Source organism: Lissotriton vulgaris, chromosome 2_1 (genome assembly GCF_964263255.1).
Source record: "Lissotriton vulgaris chromosome 2_1, aLisVul1.2, whole genome shotgun sequence".
NCBI classification, from domain to species: domain Eukaryota; kingdom Metazoa; phylum Chordata; class Amphibia; order Caudata; family Salamandridae; genus Lissotriton; species Lissotriton vulgaris.
The window spans coordinates 45,891,084-45,912,522 of NC_141687.1; the positions used below are offsets into that span (position 1 = coordinate 45,891,084).

A 21,439-nucleotide genomic window follows, 5' to 3' on the forward strand; every position below is an offset into this window, starting at 1 on the left:
TATATTTTTATATTGTTTCCGGGGTCCCGCACATGGGCGGGAATATTCAGTGCTTATGACTATTGATGAGGATCCCCTGGAAGAGAAGCCACTTATTCAGGCAACTATTTTAGACAAAGCATATACAATGATACGTACAGTGCCCTGAAAAAGGGGGAAGGGGAAGTGCAGAGTGAGTGTAGGAAAGGGTAAAGTGACATAAAAAGAAAGCCAAAAAGGCTACAATTAATCGAGGATTCTTGTACTGATTTCAATTAACAAAGAAGAAAATCCAGTATTGCTACTACAAACTACCATGCTTCATGAATATAATTAATAGTATAATTGTGGGGATGAAGCTGAGGAGCAAGAAAACAGTCGACGTTTCGACCCCTAGTATGAAGGCAGGCTGAAATTGATCCCTTGCACTGGGGTCTTCATCAGGACATAGAACAGGGACACAGACCAGGGATGTTTGTTAAACTAGGTGGCGAGGGAACCGCTACTCCCACGAAGCAAGCTAGATAGGGCCAAAGCTAGAGAACCACGTTCAAATATCAGATGGAGCCGAAGATGAAAGGCAGAATCCTTCTAGTGGGCTCCACTGTCACGCCATGCTAGATCAGTTGGTATGAAGAACCTTATTTCAAGCATCTGCATCACCCGCACGCTACCAACTACTTCTGGAGTCAATGCTAAGCATGTATACTTATAACAACTCCTGCTACAAATGGAAAAGGTTACCCTGTGAGCATATGTTTCCTAATGTGTAGTGTTGTGTCTACCTTCCTCCCCGTAAGCACGTTTGTTGCAGATATCATCTTTTCTATTTCTTCATACACATGACGCTTGTCACTACACCCCATACATACTCACCCACTGTGCGAATATCTAATATGGAGTGTCTACTCCTGCACAATGAGTTTTCACCATATCTCGCACCTTCTGCGATTTGTTAGAACAAAACACCTTACAAATGTCCATCCCGAATACTACATGATAGGAGCATTTTAAGCATGTGAATCTACAACATACGCTGCGAACAGATGTTTACACAGTAATATTTTCATTCCTTACTCAATCATGAACATTCGCCATGCTTTAATGGATAGAAACCACAAATTCAATTCAGATGTAGAAGTACCCATTCTGTTTAGCACGGCAAAGCTGCTCAGGTCCATAACACAAGCCCAAGCAACAAGCTTATCGAATTTATCTAATGATCTCCTTCTCACAAGAATAGTTTACTATTGTGAGGATGATGAGATGATCTGGGGTTTCTGTCCTGGTACTAGATAGTCTTGTCTTGTTTGCCTCCTTCCAAAAGTAGTTCCATCGGGGTTATGCTTTGAGGTAATTGTTGGAATTCCGAGCAGTCGTTCTTTAGAAGATTATTGCATGAAACAAGCCGGAAGGGGGATGGGCAGCAATTAGAAGTTTTTTAAATAGTTGGCCATGATAAAGTGGGACTTTAGGATGCGTGTTAACTTCCTGGTATTCTGGCTAGATATCTGCGTGACAGCCGGGGCAGAAACTGCGGACAGGCAGGTGGATAATGGTAGCATGGTTGCAGAATAACCTCTTTTAAATGTCTGATTTAATACCATTTAGATTTTATGCTTTGAGCTACAGTGATAACTTTTTTTTTTTTACTCTCCATTTCAGTGGAAATACTACCTTGGGAACAGCGAAAGCTTTTGAAATGGAGGATGAGCACTGTGACCCCTAATGTGGTAAAGCAGGCCATAGCAAGATCGCACTTCAGAATCACGAAGAGTAAGTGTCAACTCTGCAGATGCCCTCTGCTAGGGCAATTTATTGTGCAGTTGAATGTCCCCAAATAGCAAACACCCACATTCAGTAATTCTCTCAGCGCTCCACACGAGCGACCAAGTGCATTTCTTGGATAATACCAATGTACTGCGCTTCCACACTAAACTATACTCCGAGCATAGTTGGCAGGTTAGGCCTTCAACCTCCGAGGGCTGACATGATGGCGATATGACATCATAACCACTCTCTCCAGCTCTCAGAATTCAGACATTCCTCATGAGGCTAGGGCCTTCAGACCACAGCCCATAACACTAACCTATATACCAGACATGATTACCAGGTCATGCGTTTTAGCCATGGTAGATGTCTTGCCAATGTCCACATTCTTGTCAAAGAAAGAAATAACTGAAGCACAGAGAGTTTTGGTGTTTTTCTGTTAGTACCACCGTGTTGACTGTTATGACCAGCCGAAGAGATTGAATGTATACTAGTAGGAGTAGGGTGGGTTGTGTGTCCTGTAGAATAGCAGTGGTACTTCATGCCATGCGTTTTTGCACTTAGTAGGTCAAACACTTTCCCCTGATCTTTGAGAGGCTAAGAGCAACTCATGTTTTTAAAGTACAGTAAGTGATTTTTTGTGGGGTTAAAAGCAGGTTTCCATTTTAGCAATGAGAAGAGCAGATGTTATATTGCCTTCTCCTTTAGTGTTCTTTTCTTTCACTGAGCAGAAAGCAGAAGGGGGTTGTTGTGGTCTGGATGCCTGTGTAGCATGGAGGACTGTCCGTATTCTAGGAGCTTCAGAGAGCGGTTATCATTTCATATCACCATCCTGTCCTCTGAGGTTCAAGTCCATAAAATCATTTTTGTCCCTGGAGGATGCACCAAACTCTGACCTGTACTTTACGTTGAAATATTATTCAAAGTGCATTTTATTATTGACCTCATTAATGTTGAGGGCCTGCCTGTTGTGAGTATTGATAACTTCAAAAGGGTTGTCGACCCTCTAAGGAAAAACTATCTTAAGAAAGAGGCTGTTAAGTGAAGCATGCCATTTCTCTTCAGGATCATTTATATGGAGAACTAATTCTGAATTTGTCAGGTTACCAGTTGTTTCTTTTCCTAGATAAAGATTTTAAAACTCCATGCTACTTGGATTTAATCAATATTGTCTAAGTAATTTTTTTTAATTGCCTTTTATTAATCATACAACTCCAGCAAAACAAATAAAACAGCATTATGGTGAATGCCGTACACAGCAGTTATCAGTATAAGTAGAATTTCTGCAGCAGTCCCACAGTTTCTGTTGGAGGATCCATCTCGACCTATTGCAGGACCATAATCTCCATGACTGATCGCACTCTCCCTCCATAGGATTGTCCTTTCTGTCTCTCACATGTCCTACATGTGTCTATAGTGCATGGCAGTCAGGCACACCATTAACTTTCTCCCCCTCATCCCGTGTGTTGCCCTAGGCTGGCAGGATATTGTAACTTAGCTATGTCCCACACGTTCTTCGGGTTGTTGTCGGAGTAATATTGCCTTATACATAAAGAATGGTAACCAAGCGAATGAGTGTTAATCGTACTGGCCTATTTCCCTTGTTAATATTAATTAAAGCTAAAATATATAAGGAACCCGTGTCTCTCTTGTAATTTCGTAGCTTAGCCCACAACATAATGGATTTATTACTTTCATATGTTGCAAATTTGATTGTCTCTTGCCAATACCTTTGCGCATTTATGGTCTAGATGGTATTTCAAAATTGATTGGTTCAACAGAATTGGATGTTATGAAAAACTCAATAGCTAAAGTTCTAGTTTTGGGGCAAGTAGCGAAATATATACATATTTGTTTCTTTCAACTGCTCACTCGACGCATTTGTGTATTTGCTGCCCCTGTCTGGCTTTCCCTTTGACCCTCCATTTTGTTGTTGGTATCCCCTGGCCCACCCCTCATCCACACTACTGCCTCCCTGCTGCCCCTCCCACCCACGTTTACCGAGCCTCCCACTCCCCCGGCCAAACTGTGACCACCTGGACTTGCTTCAGAACGGTCGCTCCCCCACGCTCCTCCTCACTTGCAGCTGAAACGCTCCGTGCTAACGCATCCTTGGTATCGTTACTTGTGTGTTTACTACAGCACTGTTTTACCGAGCCCCATAGCATTGTAGCGCTTTTCACGCATAGCGCCGCTGTTACTGATTGGCATAATTAGCGCGACCTAGCTCAGGCTGTTGTGCTCATTTTTCTTGTGTCTGTGCATTTGTTTCTTTCAACTGCTCACTCGACGCATTTGTGTATTTGCTGCCCCTGTCTGGCTTTCCCTTTGACCCTCCATTTTGTTGTTGGTATCCCTTGGCCCGCCCCTCATCCACACTACCGCCTCCCTGCTGCCCCTCCCACCCAAGTTTACCGAGCCTTCCACTCCCCCGGCCAAACTGTGACCACCTGGACTTGCTTCAGAACGGTCGCTCCCCCACGCTCTTCCTCACTTGCAGCTGAAACGCTCCGTGCTAACGCATTCTTGGTATTGTTATTTGTGTGTTTACTACAGCACTGTTTTACCGAGCCCCATAGCATTGTAGCGCTTTTCACGCATAGCGCCGCTGTTACTGATTGGCATAATTAGCGCGACCTCGCTCAGGTTGTTGTGCTCATTTTTCATGTGTCTGTGCATTTGTTTCTTTCAACTGCTCACTCGACGCATTTGTGTATTTGCTGCCCCTGTCTGGCTTTCCCTTTGACCCTCCATTTTGTTGTTGGTATCCCCTGGCCCGCCCCTCATCCACACTACCGCCTCCCTGCTGCCCCTCCCACGCTCCGCCCCCTCCACTCTCCATTTATGTCAGATGTCCACACGCGCAGCGTCCAAGCGCTACGGCCGCGCCAAAGGTACGCCCGTCTACGCCCGTCTACGCCTGGACCGCGCCCAGCGCCAGTCCCCCTGGCCCTCGTACCACCCACCCCACCCGCATTACATACGACGCAACCACCCTCATAGCCCTAAACCCCGGTCGACTCCCCAACTGCGCCCAAGCCGCTCCTGGACACACCCACGGACCCTTCTCCTGCAAGTTCGACGGCACCAAGTATAACTCCTCATCCATGAACACACAACAGATATCTAACTCCAACCACCTACAATGCATCCTGCTCAACACCCGCTCAGTCCACAGACACGCCATCGACCTCTGGAACCTGCTAGACACCATTTCTCCCGACGTCGCCTTCCTAACAGAAACATGGATGAACGCCTCATCAGCCCCAGACATCACCATTGCCATCCCGGAAGGATACAAGATCATCCGTAAGGACCGCACCGACCAAACAGGAGGAGGCATCGCTATCGTCCATAAGAACTCCATCCGCATCTCAACCAGCTCAGACGTTATCCTCACCAGCGCCGAACACCTTCACTTCCAGATCCGCACCGATCCCAAGACCACTCTCAGAGGCACCCTCCTCTACCGACCTCCAGGATCCCGTGCACAATTCAGCGACGACATCACTGACTTCATCACCCCACACGCCCTCCCCTCCGAGGAATACATTCTACTGGGAGACCTCAACTTTCCCCTGGAAAAGAGCAATGACAGCAACGCCACCACCCTTCTGGACAATCTCGCCAACCTCTGACTCAAACAACTTGTCACTACCCCCACCCACATCGCAGGTCACACACTTGACCCTATCTTCACCTCCAGCAAACATGTCTCCTTCAGTCACACCACAACTCTCCATTGGACGGACCACAGCTGCGTTCACTTTATCTACAATAAGATCACAACTCACAACCGTCCTCAACCTTCTCTGCGAAGAAACTGGAACAAAATCACCATCGACCAGATCTCCTCATCGCTCCTTCAAAACCCCCCTGTTCACTCCTTAAACCCCGACCAAGCAGCCATCAACCTCACCCAATGGCTTTCAAACAGCGCTGACATCCTAGCACCGTTGAAAAAAAACGTCAAATCAAACTAGGCAGCAAAAACGCCTCCTGGTTCAACGATGATCTTAAGAAATCGAAGAAAATCTGTCGCTCCCTCGAAGGCCTGGAAAAAAGACCCAAACACCAGCACCAGAGACTCCTTCAAAAAAGCCACCCGCATATACCACCAACTAATCCGATCTGCCAAAAAAGCCGCATTCAAAGACCGACTAGATAACAACGCCCACAACAGCAAGGAATTATTCAACATCGTCAAAGAATTTACCAACCCCTCAGCCAACTCCAACGACATCACCCCCTCTCAAGCCCTCTGCGACTCCCTAGCTTCGTTCTTCCACAACAAAATCTCAGACATCCACAACAGCTTCGACAACCAACCCGGAGACCAACCCACCCAACCTTGTGCCGTACCTTCACCCCCCTTGAACATCCTTAACGACTGGAACCCAATCTCCACTGAGGACACCATCCACCTGATGAACTCCATCCACTCACGTTCCCCCACAGACCCATGCCCTCACCACATCTTCAACAAAGCAGATTCCATCATAGCACCACACCTCCGAGACGTCATCAACTGCTCCCTCAACTCCGCCACCTTCCCGGAAAGCTGGAAACACGCCAAACTTAGCGCCCTTCTGAAAAAACCCACAGCTGACCCCACCGAACTCAAAAACTACCGCCCCATCTCGCTCCTTCCATTCCCAGCCAAAGTCATCGAGAAAGCTGTCAAAAACCAGCTCGCCGCCTTCCTCGAAACCAACAAATCCCTCGACCCCTCACAGTCCGGCTTCCGAGCCAAACACAGCACGGAGACCGCCCTCATCGCAGCAACAGACGACATTCGAACTCTACTGGACAATGGAGACACAGTCGCCCTCATCCTCCTTGACCTTTCCGCAGCCTTCGACACAGTCTGCCATAGCACCCTTCTACAGCGCCTCAGAAACATCGGAATCCAAGGAAAAGCACTGGAATGGATCACCTCGTTCCTCACCGGAAGAACCCAGAGAGCCCGCCTCCCACCATTCAAGTCAGAGGCCTCGGAAGTTACCTGCGGCGTACCACAAGGATCCTCACTCAGCCCCACCCTCTTCAACGTATACATGAGCCCCCTCGCGGCCATCGCACGCCAACACAACCTCAACATCATCTCCTACGCTGACGACACTCAACTGATCCTCTCACTCACCAAAGACCCTAATACCGCCAAAACCAACCTACATGAAGGAATGAAAGAAGTAGCCGAATGGATGAAGCATAGCCGTCTGAAACTGAACTCAGACAAAACAGAAGTCCTTATCTTAGGTACCTCCCCCTCCGCCTGGGATGACTCCTGGTGGCCAGAGGCCCTTGGAAAAGCACCCATCCCGACGGACCACGCACGGAACCTGGACGTCATCCTGGACTCCTCCCTCTCGATGACCAGACAGGTCAGCGCCGTCTCATCATCTTGCTTCAACATTCTTCGCATGCTCAAAAAAGCATTTCGCTGGATCCCCACCGAAACCAGAACATATTGATCTCAGTATTCGGATTGGTTGACTTGTTTCCTTCAGTAGCTAACATGCCTTCTATTTAGGGAACTATGTTTTTACTTTAGGCACTCCATGGAAGTGCATGTATTTTCATTCTCTCGCCCAGCTTCCTCTTCCCCTTCTCCCCCTGTTTTCCGTGTTACCTCCCAGGCTCCTAGGTTTCCTCTCACAGCACCTCATGGTTGTTTTTTTAAATATTACTCTCTACCTTATACTTATACCTTTATGTCCTCTTAATGCCACATTCCTCCCACTATATTCGGGCTTCCATCTTTTTATGATTATTTATTATTATTATTATTATTATTATTATTAATGAATTTTGTATAGCGCCTGGTTACCCTTGGGCATCCCTGCGCTTATTTCAAGAACATTGTCCACAAGCGTACATTAGCAGTGGGCACCGAGGAATGTGTTTGTCCTATTTTAACAGACTCTTTTTAAAATGGTTGTTGCAAAAGTACATACATGCACCACGACTGTCTTTGAAGTGGGTTTACTAAAATATTGCGAATGCATGCAAAGCTGGCTACCTTGAATATACCTTCATCCACGGTGCCCTTCTTTTAATGCATTTTCAATATTTCAAAGAATCCCATTTCAGGATGCCAGCAGTAGATGCGCATGCATGTGCTTTGGCGTTCTAGCCCACTAAAGCATTAGCAAAGCCAATAGGTGTTACTGGAGAGACCTAGGACTAGTCAAAGAACACAGAAGGAGGTGACTCGTCAATCCAGAGCGTTCCATTTAGTGACAGCAGACATGCTATCGGAGGCGCTCTGTCAACACCCATGCAAATTTACAGTGAACTTAGATTCTGATCTGACTTTGGTTCAGAAATGGCTGCAAACAAGATTTGAGGAGCTAGCCCCAGTGAAGTCAACTAGAACTGCTCCCTGTCATGATTCTGCTCCTTGGTTTACCTCCACACTACGTAAAATGCGCCAAGATTGTAAAAAGGCAGAAAGACTCTGGCGTCGTAAATACGACCCAGTGGAGAAAATAAAGTACCGTGATGCCATAAAACAGTACCATAAACATATTTCCGAAGCTAAAAAGGAATATCTTGAGCACAGGATAGATCGGGCGGACAACATGAGTAGGGAACTCTTTAGAATTGTTAAAGAGTTTGTTGATCCTGCTGCAGGTGCCCTCTCACACTCTCATATGGAAGAGTGGATTAGGCAGCTTGCTGACTTTTTTGTCACAAAAATTAAAACCATTCCGTGGACTCTTCCTTGGTTGCCGATGACTTCGGTAGCATCCGGCCAGTACCATCCTTAGAGGCAGAGCCTGGACCAACACTATCGGTCTTTCCGCAGTTGTCTTGTGCAACGTCGCTGGAGCTACTGTCTCGGCTCCAATCTGGCTCACCCCTGGATGCTTGTCCAGCAAAGTGCCTGGGCAGGGTGGCATCGGCAGTAAACAGCTTGTTGAACCCCCTGCTCAATCTGTCTTTGAGCTCCGGAGTGGTGCCTCGGGAATGGAAACACGCACTCATTCTGCCGCTGATCAAAAAACCTCTGTTAGATCCTTTGCTGCTGACTAACTATAGACCTATCTCCCTTCTCCCTGCTCTGGCGAAGGTGGTTGAGAAGCATGTTCAGTATACACTTACCACCTTTATTGAGAATAACAACATTCTCCATGACTCTCAATCCGGTTTCCGTGCTATAATTAATTATAGCACGGAGACAGCCCTCGTGGAGGTGACCGACGCCATCAGGGAGACGCTCGATCTAGGGGGCAAGGCTATGTTAGTCGTGCTGGATTTGTCGGCGGCTTTCAACACCGTCCCTCATGCTGGTCTCCTATTAAGACTCAGGGAGATCGGACTGCGGGAGACGGTGTTGGACTGGTTTCAATCCTTTTTTTATCGGACCGCCGACAGGTGATCTGGGCTCCACCGTGCTCCGCTGAAATGCCATCGCTAGAGGTTGGGCTTCCTCAAGGGTCCATTCTGAGCCCCACCATTTTTAACATCTATATGGCCCCTCTGGCGTTGGTAGCGGAGGCTTATGGGGCCCGGGTCATCTCGTACGCTGATGACACCCAGCTCCTGTTTACATGCAGCAAAGGAGAGGCTTTTGACGGCGACAGGATCAAAGACGGTCTGAGTGCAGTCTTTGCGTGGTTTCAGCAGCACAGCCTGAAATGCAACTCGGATAAGTTGCTTTTCTTTGGCTGTGCCCCTGATCTCGGCTGGAAGTCCTGGTGGCCCCAGGACATGTTCCCCCCTGAGAAATCATCTTCCCAAGTGAAAAATCTTGGAGTGGTATTTGATGATGACCTCTCCTTCCGCCCCCATATTATGGGGATATCAGGGAAATGCTTCTGCATCCTTAAGATGCTGAGGAAGTTTCTTCCTTTGCTTTCCCTACAGTATCGGAAGACGGTAGTCCAGGCGCTAGTAGGGTCTCTGTTAGATTACGCTAATGCGCTTTTTGCTGGTCTGCCCAAGTACCTCCTGGCTAGACTGCAAATTGTCCAAAATTCGGCGGCCAGAGCCATATTTGGCCTGCCAAGGAGAGCCAGCGCCCAACTGTTTCTAACTAGGCTGCATTGGCTACCTATTTCCAAAAGAATCAGATTTAAAATCCTTACGCTGGCCTTCAAAGCCCTCCACTCTGTCGGTCCTAATTATATCAGGAAGCGTATCGCTTTCTATGTGCCGCGGAGGACGTTGCGGTCAGCCGATTTGGCTAAAATGGAGGTGCCTATCGCCAAACGAGTTCGGATGGGAGGCATGTGGCAGCTCGCCTTTGGAACAAGCTCCCTCTCTCCCTCCGCAAAGCTAAGAGTCTCCTAGCTTTCAGGAAAGAGCTGAAGACCATGCTCTTTTCCGCGTAATCACTGTGACTGTAGTGTTGCTGCCTCTGTGTTCTTAGGTTTCAGGTTATCTTTGCCAAAGCGCCGGGACACCCCTTGGGGTAGCCGTGCGCTCTAAAAGTACGGCCATAACATAACATAACCTACTGGCTTTTCCTGGGCTTCTGTGTTAGTTTAGTAAATGGAGAAATAGATAGGTATTACTTTGTATGCCATTTGTAATGGTTGTCAAAATGTATCGCTTTTGCAAAAAAAGTGTTCTGAGATCCTGCACGTGTGACCACATTGTAATATTTTTAAATTTAATAAAGCTACCCAAGTTGGAGAATTGTTGCAAAAAAATTAGCGAACTGCTTGTTTACTCTGGACTGTGTTGACTTTTTCCAGTTTAGATATTTGGCTGGTGTTTGCATTGCAAGATTCTCTTTTCGTATTCTGTTTTTGGTAAGGATACCAGACTTTAGAAGACGTTTAATTAAACTTAAGGGAACCCACTCTTTTCCGTATAGGCACAGAGAATAGGGACCAGCCTTTTGCATAATTCTTTCATTTTGTCCATAAAGTTTTACGAAGAGTCCAGTTTTTGCCCATCAATATGCTAGGAAAGTTTTCTACTTTGCCCTGTCTTTCTCATTTTTGCCTCTGCAAAGCAGATTCCTGGCAAAGCCAAACTGCTGACGCAAGGCACAATACTTTTGTTTGTCACTTAAGTCCAAGTTGGATCATAGATGCGACACATCATCTGTTACTGCTTCATAATGTACATGTAGTTCAGGCACACAAGCTGAAAAGAAATTGACTCCAACATCCGCATTATAGCACCAAAATGTTGTAATCATTCTTCCTTTTCTCACAGTGGGCAACCAGTCTGGAATTAACAATATGCCCATGCGCTCTTGTATTCCAAGAGTATTCTTGTTTGGATTTTTCTTTGAATTTTTCTGTTTGGCACACCTACCTAAAAGTGACTTGTACTTAAAATCATCTTCCCCCTGTGGCATCATCTTTTCCCCTTCGATTCACTGAGAACAGAGCAGCAGCGACCGGTCGGACCATAGACGTTAGCAGGGTAGAGTACTGCCTGCAGTAGAGCTGTGCACATCAGGGAAGTTGGAACTCTCTGGTGCACATGGATGGATACCTCAGACATTGCCTTCACTGGATTTACAAAAAAAACTTTTTAAAAATCAACATGTGCATGTCAGTACTTTCCATCATTTATTTTTGACACACTTTAGTATGGAAAAAAGTCATAAAGTGTTCCTGCTCATATGAACCCAAGTACACTTGTAGTATTCAATGCCGATTTACAATTCAATTACCACGACACATCTTTAACACACACTACCACCACAATAGACTCAGTACCCTGTACAGACATTACAACAAAGAACATACCCACCCAATATAGCACATACCCATTGGCTTTTCCAATATTTGTTCAAATTGTGCTCGGGCAAAGATTGTGGGTCTGCCCACCTATAATAAAATCTCTAATAATTTATTGTTCGTTTATTCTTTCAGAGAACCACGACTGGCTTGGATGCTGGGGCCACCACATGAAGTCACCAGTCTTTAAAACCATTCTAGACCATCAGAAGGTAATTAGTGCAAATTGTACAATCATTTAAACTAAAAAGGTGGAGAGGTTTGCTTTGTGAGGGGAATAATCGCATTTCCTATACACAAAATAGCCATTCTAACCATTAAATATACAATAAAAATGTACCAGGCCCAGTGCCACCTGTTGGGTAGGTTGATGATCTACAATACTCATGCAAGCAAAGCTGGTCTTCAGGTGAGGCTGATAACGTGCAGAGGGCATTATCAACAATTTGATAATTGCATATTCGTATTGCCGTCATCTGTGATTTGAGGACAAGTGCTGTATTACACACAGCAGGATCGTGCGTTCACTCTTTGCACTCACTGTGCACTATGGTATTACAGAACGGGCCACAGACGCTTGTGTTTCCCCTCCTATAATACCAATGGCTGTGGCGCACATGTCGCACCAGCGCTATCTTTAGAGGGTGGTCCTCATTTGAATGAGGCATATACCCTATGCACATGAAGGAATCCCTGCTTCTGAGCCCACTCTGTATTATGGGTGCATAGTCAAACACTCCGCCATAAAAAAGTGAAACGCTGTTGATGCCCACCTTCTGGGCAGCCCTCTCGAGGGGGCCCCGTCTAGGCGGTATCTCTAACCCCTCTTCAAAGTACAGGCAGGATACCGCGTGCACCTTGAAATATGGAGCAGCTTTGAAACAGCTGCTCCGTATTTTACTTGAATGCACACCTCCCATTGCAGGTGCCAGTTTGCCGCTTCCATGGAGGCAGCTCATGCATTGTAGTAGGGTGCACTGCCCCTGTTTGCGCCTAGTGCACCTGTTAAAAAGTGCACTGCGGTGAAAACAAATGTAATACGGGCTCAGAACTACCGTGGAAGATTAAACCGTCAGATCACGAATCTAGCACCTCAGTCAATTGGTGAATAAAATCTTGTTTTCCTTTTTTTTTCTTGTCATGCAGTGACTTTCATTGCTTAGTGGATTTTGTTAATTTAGACTTGTGTGACCCAAGAGTCGTGCATGCACTCGAGATGATGTTCACAGGCAGTGCCTTCTGCTATCTGCACTCTTGAAAAATAGTACAAATAAAATAGAAATTACAACACTGGAAAAGGCCTTGCTAAAATTTCTTGGTTATCATACACCTTTTCTATAAATCCATACCCGGTCTTTGACGACATCCCTGATACCATCTGGCCCGGCTGTAACTTGCAGAACTGAAACACAACTTGTTGTACCCACATAGGTTTACTATCTTGGGCCAGAAGTCAACAATCCTATTTGAGTGGGAAACATCTGTTAAATGGCATGAAATGAAGGAAGCCTAGTGAACTATGCTGTTTGAGGAGGCGAGTAATGTTTCCGAGGCGATTAGTAATCTGCCACATAAATGGTGGCACATGGTTGGGCGAGAGCAGCCAGAGAGAGTAAGCAAAGGATTTGCACTGCAGCAGTTGCACTTAGTAGTTCTTGCATCGCAAGAGCCCAGCAGTCAGCATGTTGGATGAGTGAGAGCACAATGGGCACCAGCCAAGTGTGCAAGTTAGACACTCCAGACTTTGCATCCGATGACCAAATGTCTGAAATGAGAGGGGTGCAGCGACACCATAAAACACAGACTTATACAGCTGTCTCCTGCAAATTGTAAAACTGATAGCACAAAAAAGCTGCTAGCAGTTTTAATATGCAGTCAAAATATAGAAAGAAATACTGGTATTCTAATCATTTATCCAAGCGCGAGGTTTCACATTTAAATGAGCTTTGATATTGCAGGAGCTTCTGTAAATGTCATGTAAATAACTTTCTTATTGTGAATGGCAATATGTACAGTTTATCATGGTTTAGAATGCTGTCTAAGGGCCTGCACAACATAATTCTAATCCAGTAGTGGTAAGGTCTAACCTTCACATGAGTCTTCAAACAATAGAATTAGTAATTTCTTATTCTTATTCTTGGATTCTTTTTTGTTACGTTTTCCTGGGTTAAACACATTGATTCATTTGTCTCAGCGAATTTTTGGATAAGGCAGCAGAAGAACACATAGCCCGTGCTGGAATTACGCATCCTAGTCGATTGGGACATCACGATTTAAACTAATCATCTTTCAGTACCTTGGACAAGAGCACAAATCCATTCATAAGACCGATTACTGTGCACTTTTTTGCTAAGGGGGCACCGGTCTCATAACTTTCTTTCTCATTTCAGTTGAACCACTTTCCTGGCTCTTTTCAAATTGGAAGGAAGGACCGTCTGTGGCGCAACCTCTCCAAGATGCAGGCACGCTTCGGGAGGAAAGAGTTCAACTTCTTCCCGCAGTCCTTTGTGCTACCCATAGACATCAAGCTACTGAAAAAGGCTTGGGAGGAGAGTGGTACCCGCCAGAAGTGGATTGTGAAGCCGGTGAGTTTTGAAGGGATGTTTGTGACCGTAGCTGCGTTCCCTGATGCTGGTGTTTGGCTAGGACGCTGTTGACAATCTGCCTACAGGTGTAATTAAAGCCTTAGTTGTGGTTATGCATAGCATGCACTAGGAGTTATTTACATCTGTGATTAGGTGAATTGTATGCCACCCGCATTAGGCATCTGCACCGCTCTTACCCCTCTGAAATGCATAGAAACCCTGTGTGTCCAGCATAAGGAGAATCACTTGGTGAGTAAAGATTGCACAAGCAAAGGAAAACCTCCTTCTGCATCTCTGAGCTTCAAGGAGACCATGCTCAGTGAAGACATGGGATCTCTAGATCACTCCCAGATTAACTTGTTGTACATAAGGAGCACATTTAGTTGTGGTTTTAGGACTGCCATATTTGCTGAGCACCCACGGTTTAAAATCAAATGTAGCATTGAAATGCATTTATAGGCTCACAATTGAAGTTGTAATAAACGGCGTATATAAATGAACACCCAAAATGTGGTGTTTCAGTGGACTGGAAGTCCAAAGTACAGCTGTCTGTTTTCATGGTGGTTTTGATATTCTGTTTCCAAGTTTTCTGCGGACATATTATTTTCTATTCTCAACTCTTGCTTTGTCATTTCATTATACACAAATTAATTAGAAAAAACGCTTATTTTATTTCCATTGTAATGCAGGCTTCATTCAATCAGGCCTCCTCAAAACACATTCTATTAATAAGTATGCTTTGGATACACGGTAAATGTTAGTTGAAACAGAGTGTTTTCCAAGTGCTTAGATCAAATCTGTGCCTGAGCGAAGGTTTTCATTTTTGACGGGCTCAGCCTTAACTCATCTTCGTTTGAATGGCCCACCAGAATGGGTGTCCGATTGACCGCCCTGCACTCAGCAGGCCAGAAACCGGGGAGTCATACATGATTCCAGTGTCTTCCCTCAAATTAGAGTCCTTGTCAGGGGAACACATTTTCAGTTGTCTATTCTTTGGAATAATCACTCCGTAGAGCAATCTCATGCTCTACTGAAGCAACCCATGGATTTATGCAGTGTAGTGTGCCAGCCTCCCCGGAAAAATCACTACCATGCTTTTAAGAGTGCTGGAGTGCACCTACATCCACGAGACCGTACCCGACTGCTCCCCAATGGCTCCTGGTGGGCTTGACAATAAAGTGTAAAATGATTTGCATCATAAAGAAAATGCAGTGGGGCTAGTGGTTCTATTGCCCATGCATCACATACTGCCTACTCCTGTACTTTTTCTACCTGTTAAGTCTTCACATAATTCTTTCTGTGCTGGTTGAGGGCTAAATATGGTTGAGTTGGCACCAAGTTGTCCCGTTGGCAGTTCTATTTTTTATTTTTTTGTCGTTTGTGCTTGTCCTAGCTGCAGGCTTCAATGCAGAGTTTGTGCTGTAGACCTCCAGAGTATGCTGCTTAAATGTTTTGTTCATGTTTCTCTCTGGTGAGCATAGAGTACTTTCCTTTCTGCCATCTGATCACTGGCCAAATCAGTCTTGCTATATGAATAAATCACACTTTCTGTAGTAGGGGATCTCTGTGTATAGTCATAATCTAGAGCGTCTTCTCCTCGGCGTCGACCGTCTCTCCCTTGACGGCGACTGCCTTCGCCTCGACTGCGACCTCGTCCGCCTCGACTGCGACCTCGTCCGCCTCGACTGCGACCTCGTCCGCCTCGACTGCGACCTCGTCCGCCTCGACTGCGACCTCGTCCGCCTCGACTGCGACCTCGTCCGCCTCGACTGCGACCTCCTGCGCCTCAACGGCGATCTTCTCTTCGACGACGAAGATCCCCTCGACGACTATCTTCTCCTTTTCGCCGACGGCGAACGGCGGTGTCACCTCGACGGCGAGCGTCGACGCCGGGCCTTTCGACAGCGGTCTGTTCAGTTCCTTCGACGTCGAGCGTCGACGCCGCTTCGACCCAGAGCCCTGGGGAGACTGGGATCAGACTGTAGTCATCCCTCTCGACGCCATAGTCGGTGCAATCGACCCAGACGGAGAATGGGGACGCTTGCTGGTCTTCCTGCCCCTAGGGAGGCCTCAGCACAGGCAGAGGAAGCCCCTCCAGACCCACCTTGCGCCTTCAACCTTCTTTCCTCAAGGCCCTGAAGCCTGATCTTCTTTCTGTCCTTCAGGGTCCTGCCAGAGAAGCCCTGACAAATGTCAGTCAAGTCAAGTCATACCATTTGTATAGCGCACTACATACCCAGAGGGTTTCAAGGCGCTTAGGAAGGGGAGGTGGATTATTTGTCAAATATCCACGTTTTAAGCTGCTTTCTGAACGCAAGGTGATTCTGGGTGAGGCGAAGGTAAGCGGGTAGTGAGTTCCATGTTTTGGCAGCCAGGTATGAGAAGGATCTGCCTCCCATGGTGGTCTTGTTGATGCGAGGTACAGTGGCGAAGGCTTGGCTGGAAGAGCGAAGTTGGCGGGAGGGGGAGTAGAAGGAAAGTCGAGAGTTGAGGCAATCTGGTCCGATGTCGTAGAGTGATTTGTGTGCGTGGGTAAGCAGTCGGAAAGTGATCCTCTTATTGACGGGTAGCCAGTGGAGGTCTTTAAGGTGACCAGAGATGTGTTCGTTGCGTGGGATGTCTAATATGAGCCTGGCTGAGGCGTTTTGGATTCGTTGTAGTTTCTTCTGGAGTTTAGCGGTGGTACCTGCGTAGAGGGTGTTTCCGTAGTCCAGTCGGCTCGTGACTAGAGCGTGGGTGACTGTTTTCCTTGTTTCGGAGGGGATCCAGCGAAATGTTTTTCTGAGCATGCGAAGAATGTTAAAGCAGGAAGAGGATACGGCGCTGACTTGTCTGTTCATTGAGAGTGAAGAATCCAGGATGACGCCAAGGTTCCGTGCGTGGTCTGTCGGGATGGGTGCATTTCCGAGGGCTTCCGGCCACCAGGAGTCGTCCCATGCAGAGGGGGATTTACCTAAGATGAGGACTTCTGTTTTGTCTGAGTTCAATTTCAGACGGCTTTGTTTCATCCATTCGGCGACTTCTTTCATTCCTTCGTGTAGGTTAGTTTTAGCGGTGCTGGGGTCCTTGGTGAGAGATAGGATCAGTTGAGTGTCATCCGCGTAGGAGATGATGTTGAGGTTGTGTTGGCGGGCGATGGCCGCGAGGGGGCTCATGTATACGTTGAAGAGGGTGGGGCTGAGTGAGGATCCTTGTGGTACGCCGCAGATGATTTCAGAGGCCTCGGACTTGAATGGTGGGAGGCGGACTCTCTGGGTTCTTCCGGTGAGGAACGAGGTGATCCATTCCAGTGCTTTTCCTTGGATTCCGATGTTTCTGAGGCGTTGTAAAAGGGTGCTGTGGCAGACTGTGTCGAATGCTGCAGAGAGGTCGAGGAGGATGAGGGCGACTGTGTCTCCATTGTCCAGTAGAGTTCGAATGTCGTCTGTTGCTGCGATGAGGGCGGTCTCAGTGCTGTGTTTGGCTCGGAAGCCAGATTGTGAGGGGTCGAGTGATTTGTTGGCTTCGAGGAAGGCGGCGAGCTGGTTGTTGACAGCTTTCTCGATGACTTTGGCCGGGAATGGGAGAAGCGAGATGGGGCGGTAGTTTTTGAGTTCGGTGGGGTCTGCTGTTGGTTTTTTCAGAAGGGCGGTGAGTTCGGCGTGTTTCCAATCTTCTGGGAAGGTAGCGGAGTTGAAGGAGCAGTTGATGACGTCTCGGAGGTGCGGAGCTATGACGGAGTCTGCTTTGTTGAAGATGTGGTGGGGGCATGGGTCTGTGGGGGATCCAGAGTGGATGGAATTAATCAGGCGGATGGTGTCCTCAGTGGAGATTGGGTTCCAGGCGTTGAGGGTGTTAACGGGGGGAAGATGGTCAGCTGATGGTAGGGTGGGTTGGCTTCCGGGTTGGTTGTCAAAGCTGTTGTGGATGTCAGCAATCTTGTCGTGGAAAAAAGAGGCTAGGGAATCGCAGAGGGTTTGAGAGGGGGTGATGTCGTTGGAGTTGGTCGAGGGGTTGGAAAATTCCTTGACGATGTTGAAAAGTTCCTTGCTGTTGTGGGCGCTGTTGTCAAGTCGATCTTTGAATGCTGTTTTCTTGGCTTTTCGGATCAGTTGGTGGTGAGTACGGATGGCGCTTTTGAAGGCGTCCTTGTTACTGGTGGATGGGTCTTTTTTCCAGGCCTTTTCAAGGGAGCGGCACAGTTTCTTTTAATTTCTTGAGGTCGTCGTTGAACCATGAGGCCTTCTTGATGCCAAGTTTGTGTTGACGTTTTTTCAGTGGTGCTAAGGTGTCGGCGGTGTTGGATAACCAAAGGGTGAGGTTGGAGGCGGCTTCGTTGGCGTTAGAAGAGAGGACTGGGGAGGTTTGAAGGAGTGATGTGGAGATCTGTTCTGTGGTGATTTTGTTCCAGTTTCTTTGTAGAGTTGGTTGGAGGTGGATGATGGGTTTCGGCTTGTTGTATGTGAAGTGAACGCAGCTGTGGTCAGTCCAGAGGAGATCTGTAGTGTGGCTGAAGGAGACATGGTTGCTGGAGGTGAAGATGGGGTCGAGAGTGTGACCTGCGATGTGGGTGGGGTAAGTGACCAGTTGTTTAAGTCCGAGGTTGGCGAGGTTGTCTAAGAGGGTGGCGGTGTTGCGGTCGTTGATCTTTTCAAGGTGGAAGTTGAGGTCTCCCAGAAGGATGTAGTCTTTGGAGGGGAGCGCGTGTGGGGTGATGAAGTCCGTGATGTCTTCACTGAATTTTGCGCGGGGTCCTGGTGGTCTGTAGAGGAGGGTGCCTCTGAGTGTAGTCTTGGGGTCGATGTGGATCTGGAAGTGAAGGTGTTCGGAGTTGGCGAGGTTGGCATCAGAGCTGGTTGAGATGCGGATTGTTTTCTTATGGACGATAGCGATTCCACCTCTGTATGGTCGGTGCGGTCCTTGCGTGTGATCTTATAGTCATCAGGGATAGCGATGGCGATGTCAGGGGCGGAGGAAGCGTTCATCCATGTTTCCGTTAGGAAGGCGACGTCAGGAGAGATGGTGTCTAGTAGGTTCCAAAGGTCAATGGCGTGCCTGTGGACCGAGCGGGTGTTGAGAAGGATGCATTGTAGGTGATTGGGGTCGGGAATCTGTGGTGTGGTCGGAGCGGAGATGTTGTCAGTGCCGCTAAATTTGCAGGAGAAGCAGGAGAACGGTCCATGGGTGCGTCCAGGAGCGGCTTGGACGCAGTTGGGGGCGCGACCGGGGTTAAGGGCTAGAAGGGTGGCGGCATCGTAGGTAATGCGGGGGGGCTGGGCAGCGCGAGGGGCAGGGGGTCTGGTGCTGGGCGCGGTCCAGGCGCGGACGGGCGTAGACGGGCTTACCTTTGGCGCACCTTCGGCGCGGCCGAAGCGCGTGGACGCTGCGCGTGGAGGCATTGGCCATAAATCGATGGTGTAGGGGGCGGAGCGTGGGAGGGGCTGCCGGGAGGCGGGAGCGGGGAGGAGACAGGGGCCGCAGGTAAACACAACAACAAAATGGCGTTATGGTCGCGTGCACGAAGCAGGGGTACAGCCGGAGGGAGAGCAAAGGTACAGTTACAAACAATAATCAGCCTGTAAATAAGTCACCGCTATGCAGGGCCAATGAGCAGCAGTGATAGCAATGTGAACGATACCACGCGCTTGGGAGTGGTCGAAGCGCTCTTTGATGTAGCCGGTGTCCGGGTGTCCAGGAGTTCAATCAGGGCAGGCGGTGTGGTCAGCAAGCGTCGCTAGGGCAGGCAGAGGGTCAGGGGAGCAACCGCTGTGGAGCAAGTCCAGACGGTCACACACTCCTCTGGAACAAGGGAAGAGGGAAGGCAGAGGATACACACCTCATTCGGATCCGATTTGGCCTTCTTCCTGGAGCACTCTGGACATTTGTCAAATAATGCAGGCATATTTGACAATCAAAGGTTGCACCAAAAGGATAAAACCGGAAGAAAGGCACCAAAGTACTTTAGAAAAGCACTCAACTTGAACAAAAAGTAAAAAATCACAAATAAACCCTTGAAAAGGGAGAGCTCAATTCTCCAGGGTCCTGCTTGCAGGAGCCGGAAAAAGAACTGAAAGTAAAAGGGACCTGCAGTGCATTCTGGGATACTGTGAAGTTCAGGAAAGTTCTCTTAAAGGCACAGTATCCTGTTCTGAGCACATAATGGCAGCCTACGGTGTCTGTCCAGGTCTTCCTGTCTATCATTCCAGAGGGGTTTTTACTGTTGAGGCAAGGGAAATCTGGACAGACTTTGCTGTTTGTGGATTTTGGGTGGAATTTCTAGTTGAAGTACTGGACAGTGTAGCCTGGTTTTATAGGTTGCATTATCGGTCTTTAATTCTCTCTTAAGTTCCTGTGCAGTTCTGCATTTTTCGACACTTTAAGAGATTATTTTTGATTGCTCCGGGGTCCACGCACATGGGCGGGACTATTCACTTGATTATGACTATAACAGAGATACCCCCACTACAGAACTGGAGTTACAGGACAGAAACTACTCCTTCTGGTTTAGACAAGCTGGCAGTATGTCCAACCGTTCACAAATATGAAGGGTGTTTGGGATTTGTGCTTTGAGTAACCTTGAAGCCGAGGTTGCCCCAGGGTTGTGTGATATTATGAGACAAAATTATCAAACCCTGAAATGCAAATTAATAATTGTTAAATTGTTTCTAGAATACCAAGCACTGCACTGTCAACCAAGTCACAAAAGCAATATCTGTGCCAAAGATTTTGTGGGGCCTTCCAAATTGTAACCATTGTTCTGATGGGCAAATTTCAACTATAAACAGAAAGAAATCTCCAATCAACTGGTCTTAAAGAATTCATTCCAATGTCCCTACATTTACTAGATTTGTTTAGCCTTCCACTCTTTTTTGACTCTGGCTAAGGTTTTAGCGTTTGGAAATATACTATGTTTTTTATTTGAATATGTAAAGATAAAAAGAATTTTTTTATTTTGACCGTTTCCAAGGTTCTATGCAAATGTCACACTGTCATCAAAGTTTTTTTTACTTATGCATAGGAAAACACCAGAAGCTTCTAGAGAAACCTTCTACAATCACTTGGTATTCTGCTGTAAAAAGAAACGTACCACCTTTGGCTGTGAAGTGTGATAAATTAGGCTATTTTTAAGACTAGATATGGTTTGATGGGATTCCCTCCCAGCAAGCTAAATTCCGGCCTGAGATCATATTTACACTGACAAGCAAACCCTAGATATACTCTCCAGATTAAATCTGGGTTGAGTTTTAAGGGACTACACCCAGTCTTTGAAGTTCAGTGAAATATCAGAATGTAGTGCTTGTGAAATCATGGATAGGGATCATTACACACTGCATGTAGGGTGCCTCAAACCTCTCAACCAAGCACCACCATCTTCATAAGCGCTGTTTTCGAAGGCTGCAAAGAGTGTCGGAGGCACTT

The 21,439-nt window shown here is 47.2% G+C and overlaps 1 protein-coding gene across 2 annotated transcripts in view; it reads left to right on the plus strand.

Moving 5' to 3' along the window:
• The window catches only part of TTLL4 (tubulin tyrosine ligase like 4), a 400,271-nt gene that overhangs the window by 135,928 nt on the left and 242,904 nt on the right, over positions 1-21,439 (plus strand). For both annotated transcript variants that reach the window (XM_086954424.1, XM_086954426.1), the window contains 3 exons: positions 1,645-1,755; positions 11,592-11,668; positions 13,847-14,041. In XM_086954424.1, coding sequence (XP_086810550.1) covers positions 1,645-1,755; positions 11,592-11,668; positions 13,847-14,041 — 383 coding nt within the window. The remainder of the gene's footprint in view (positions 1-1,644; positions 1,756-11,591; positions 11,669-13,846; positions 14,042-21,439) is intronic.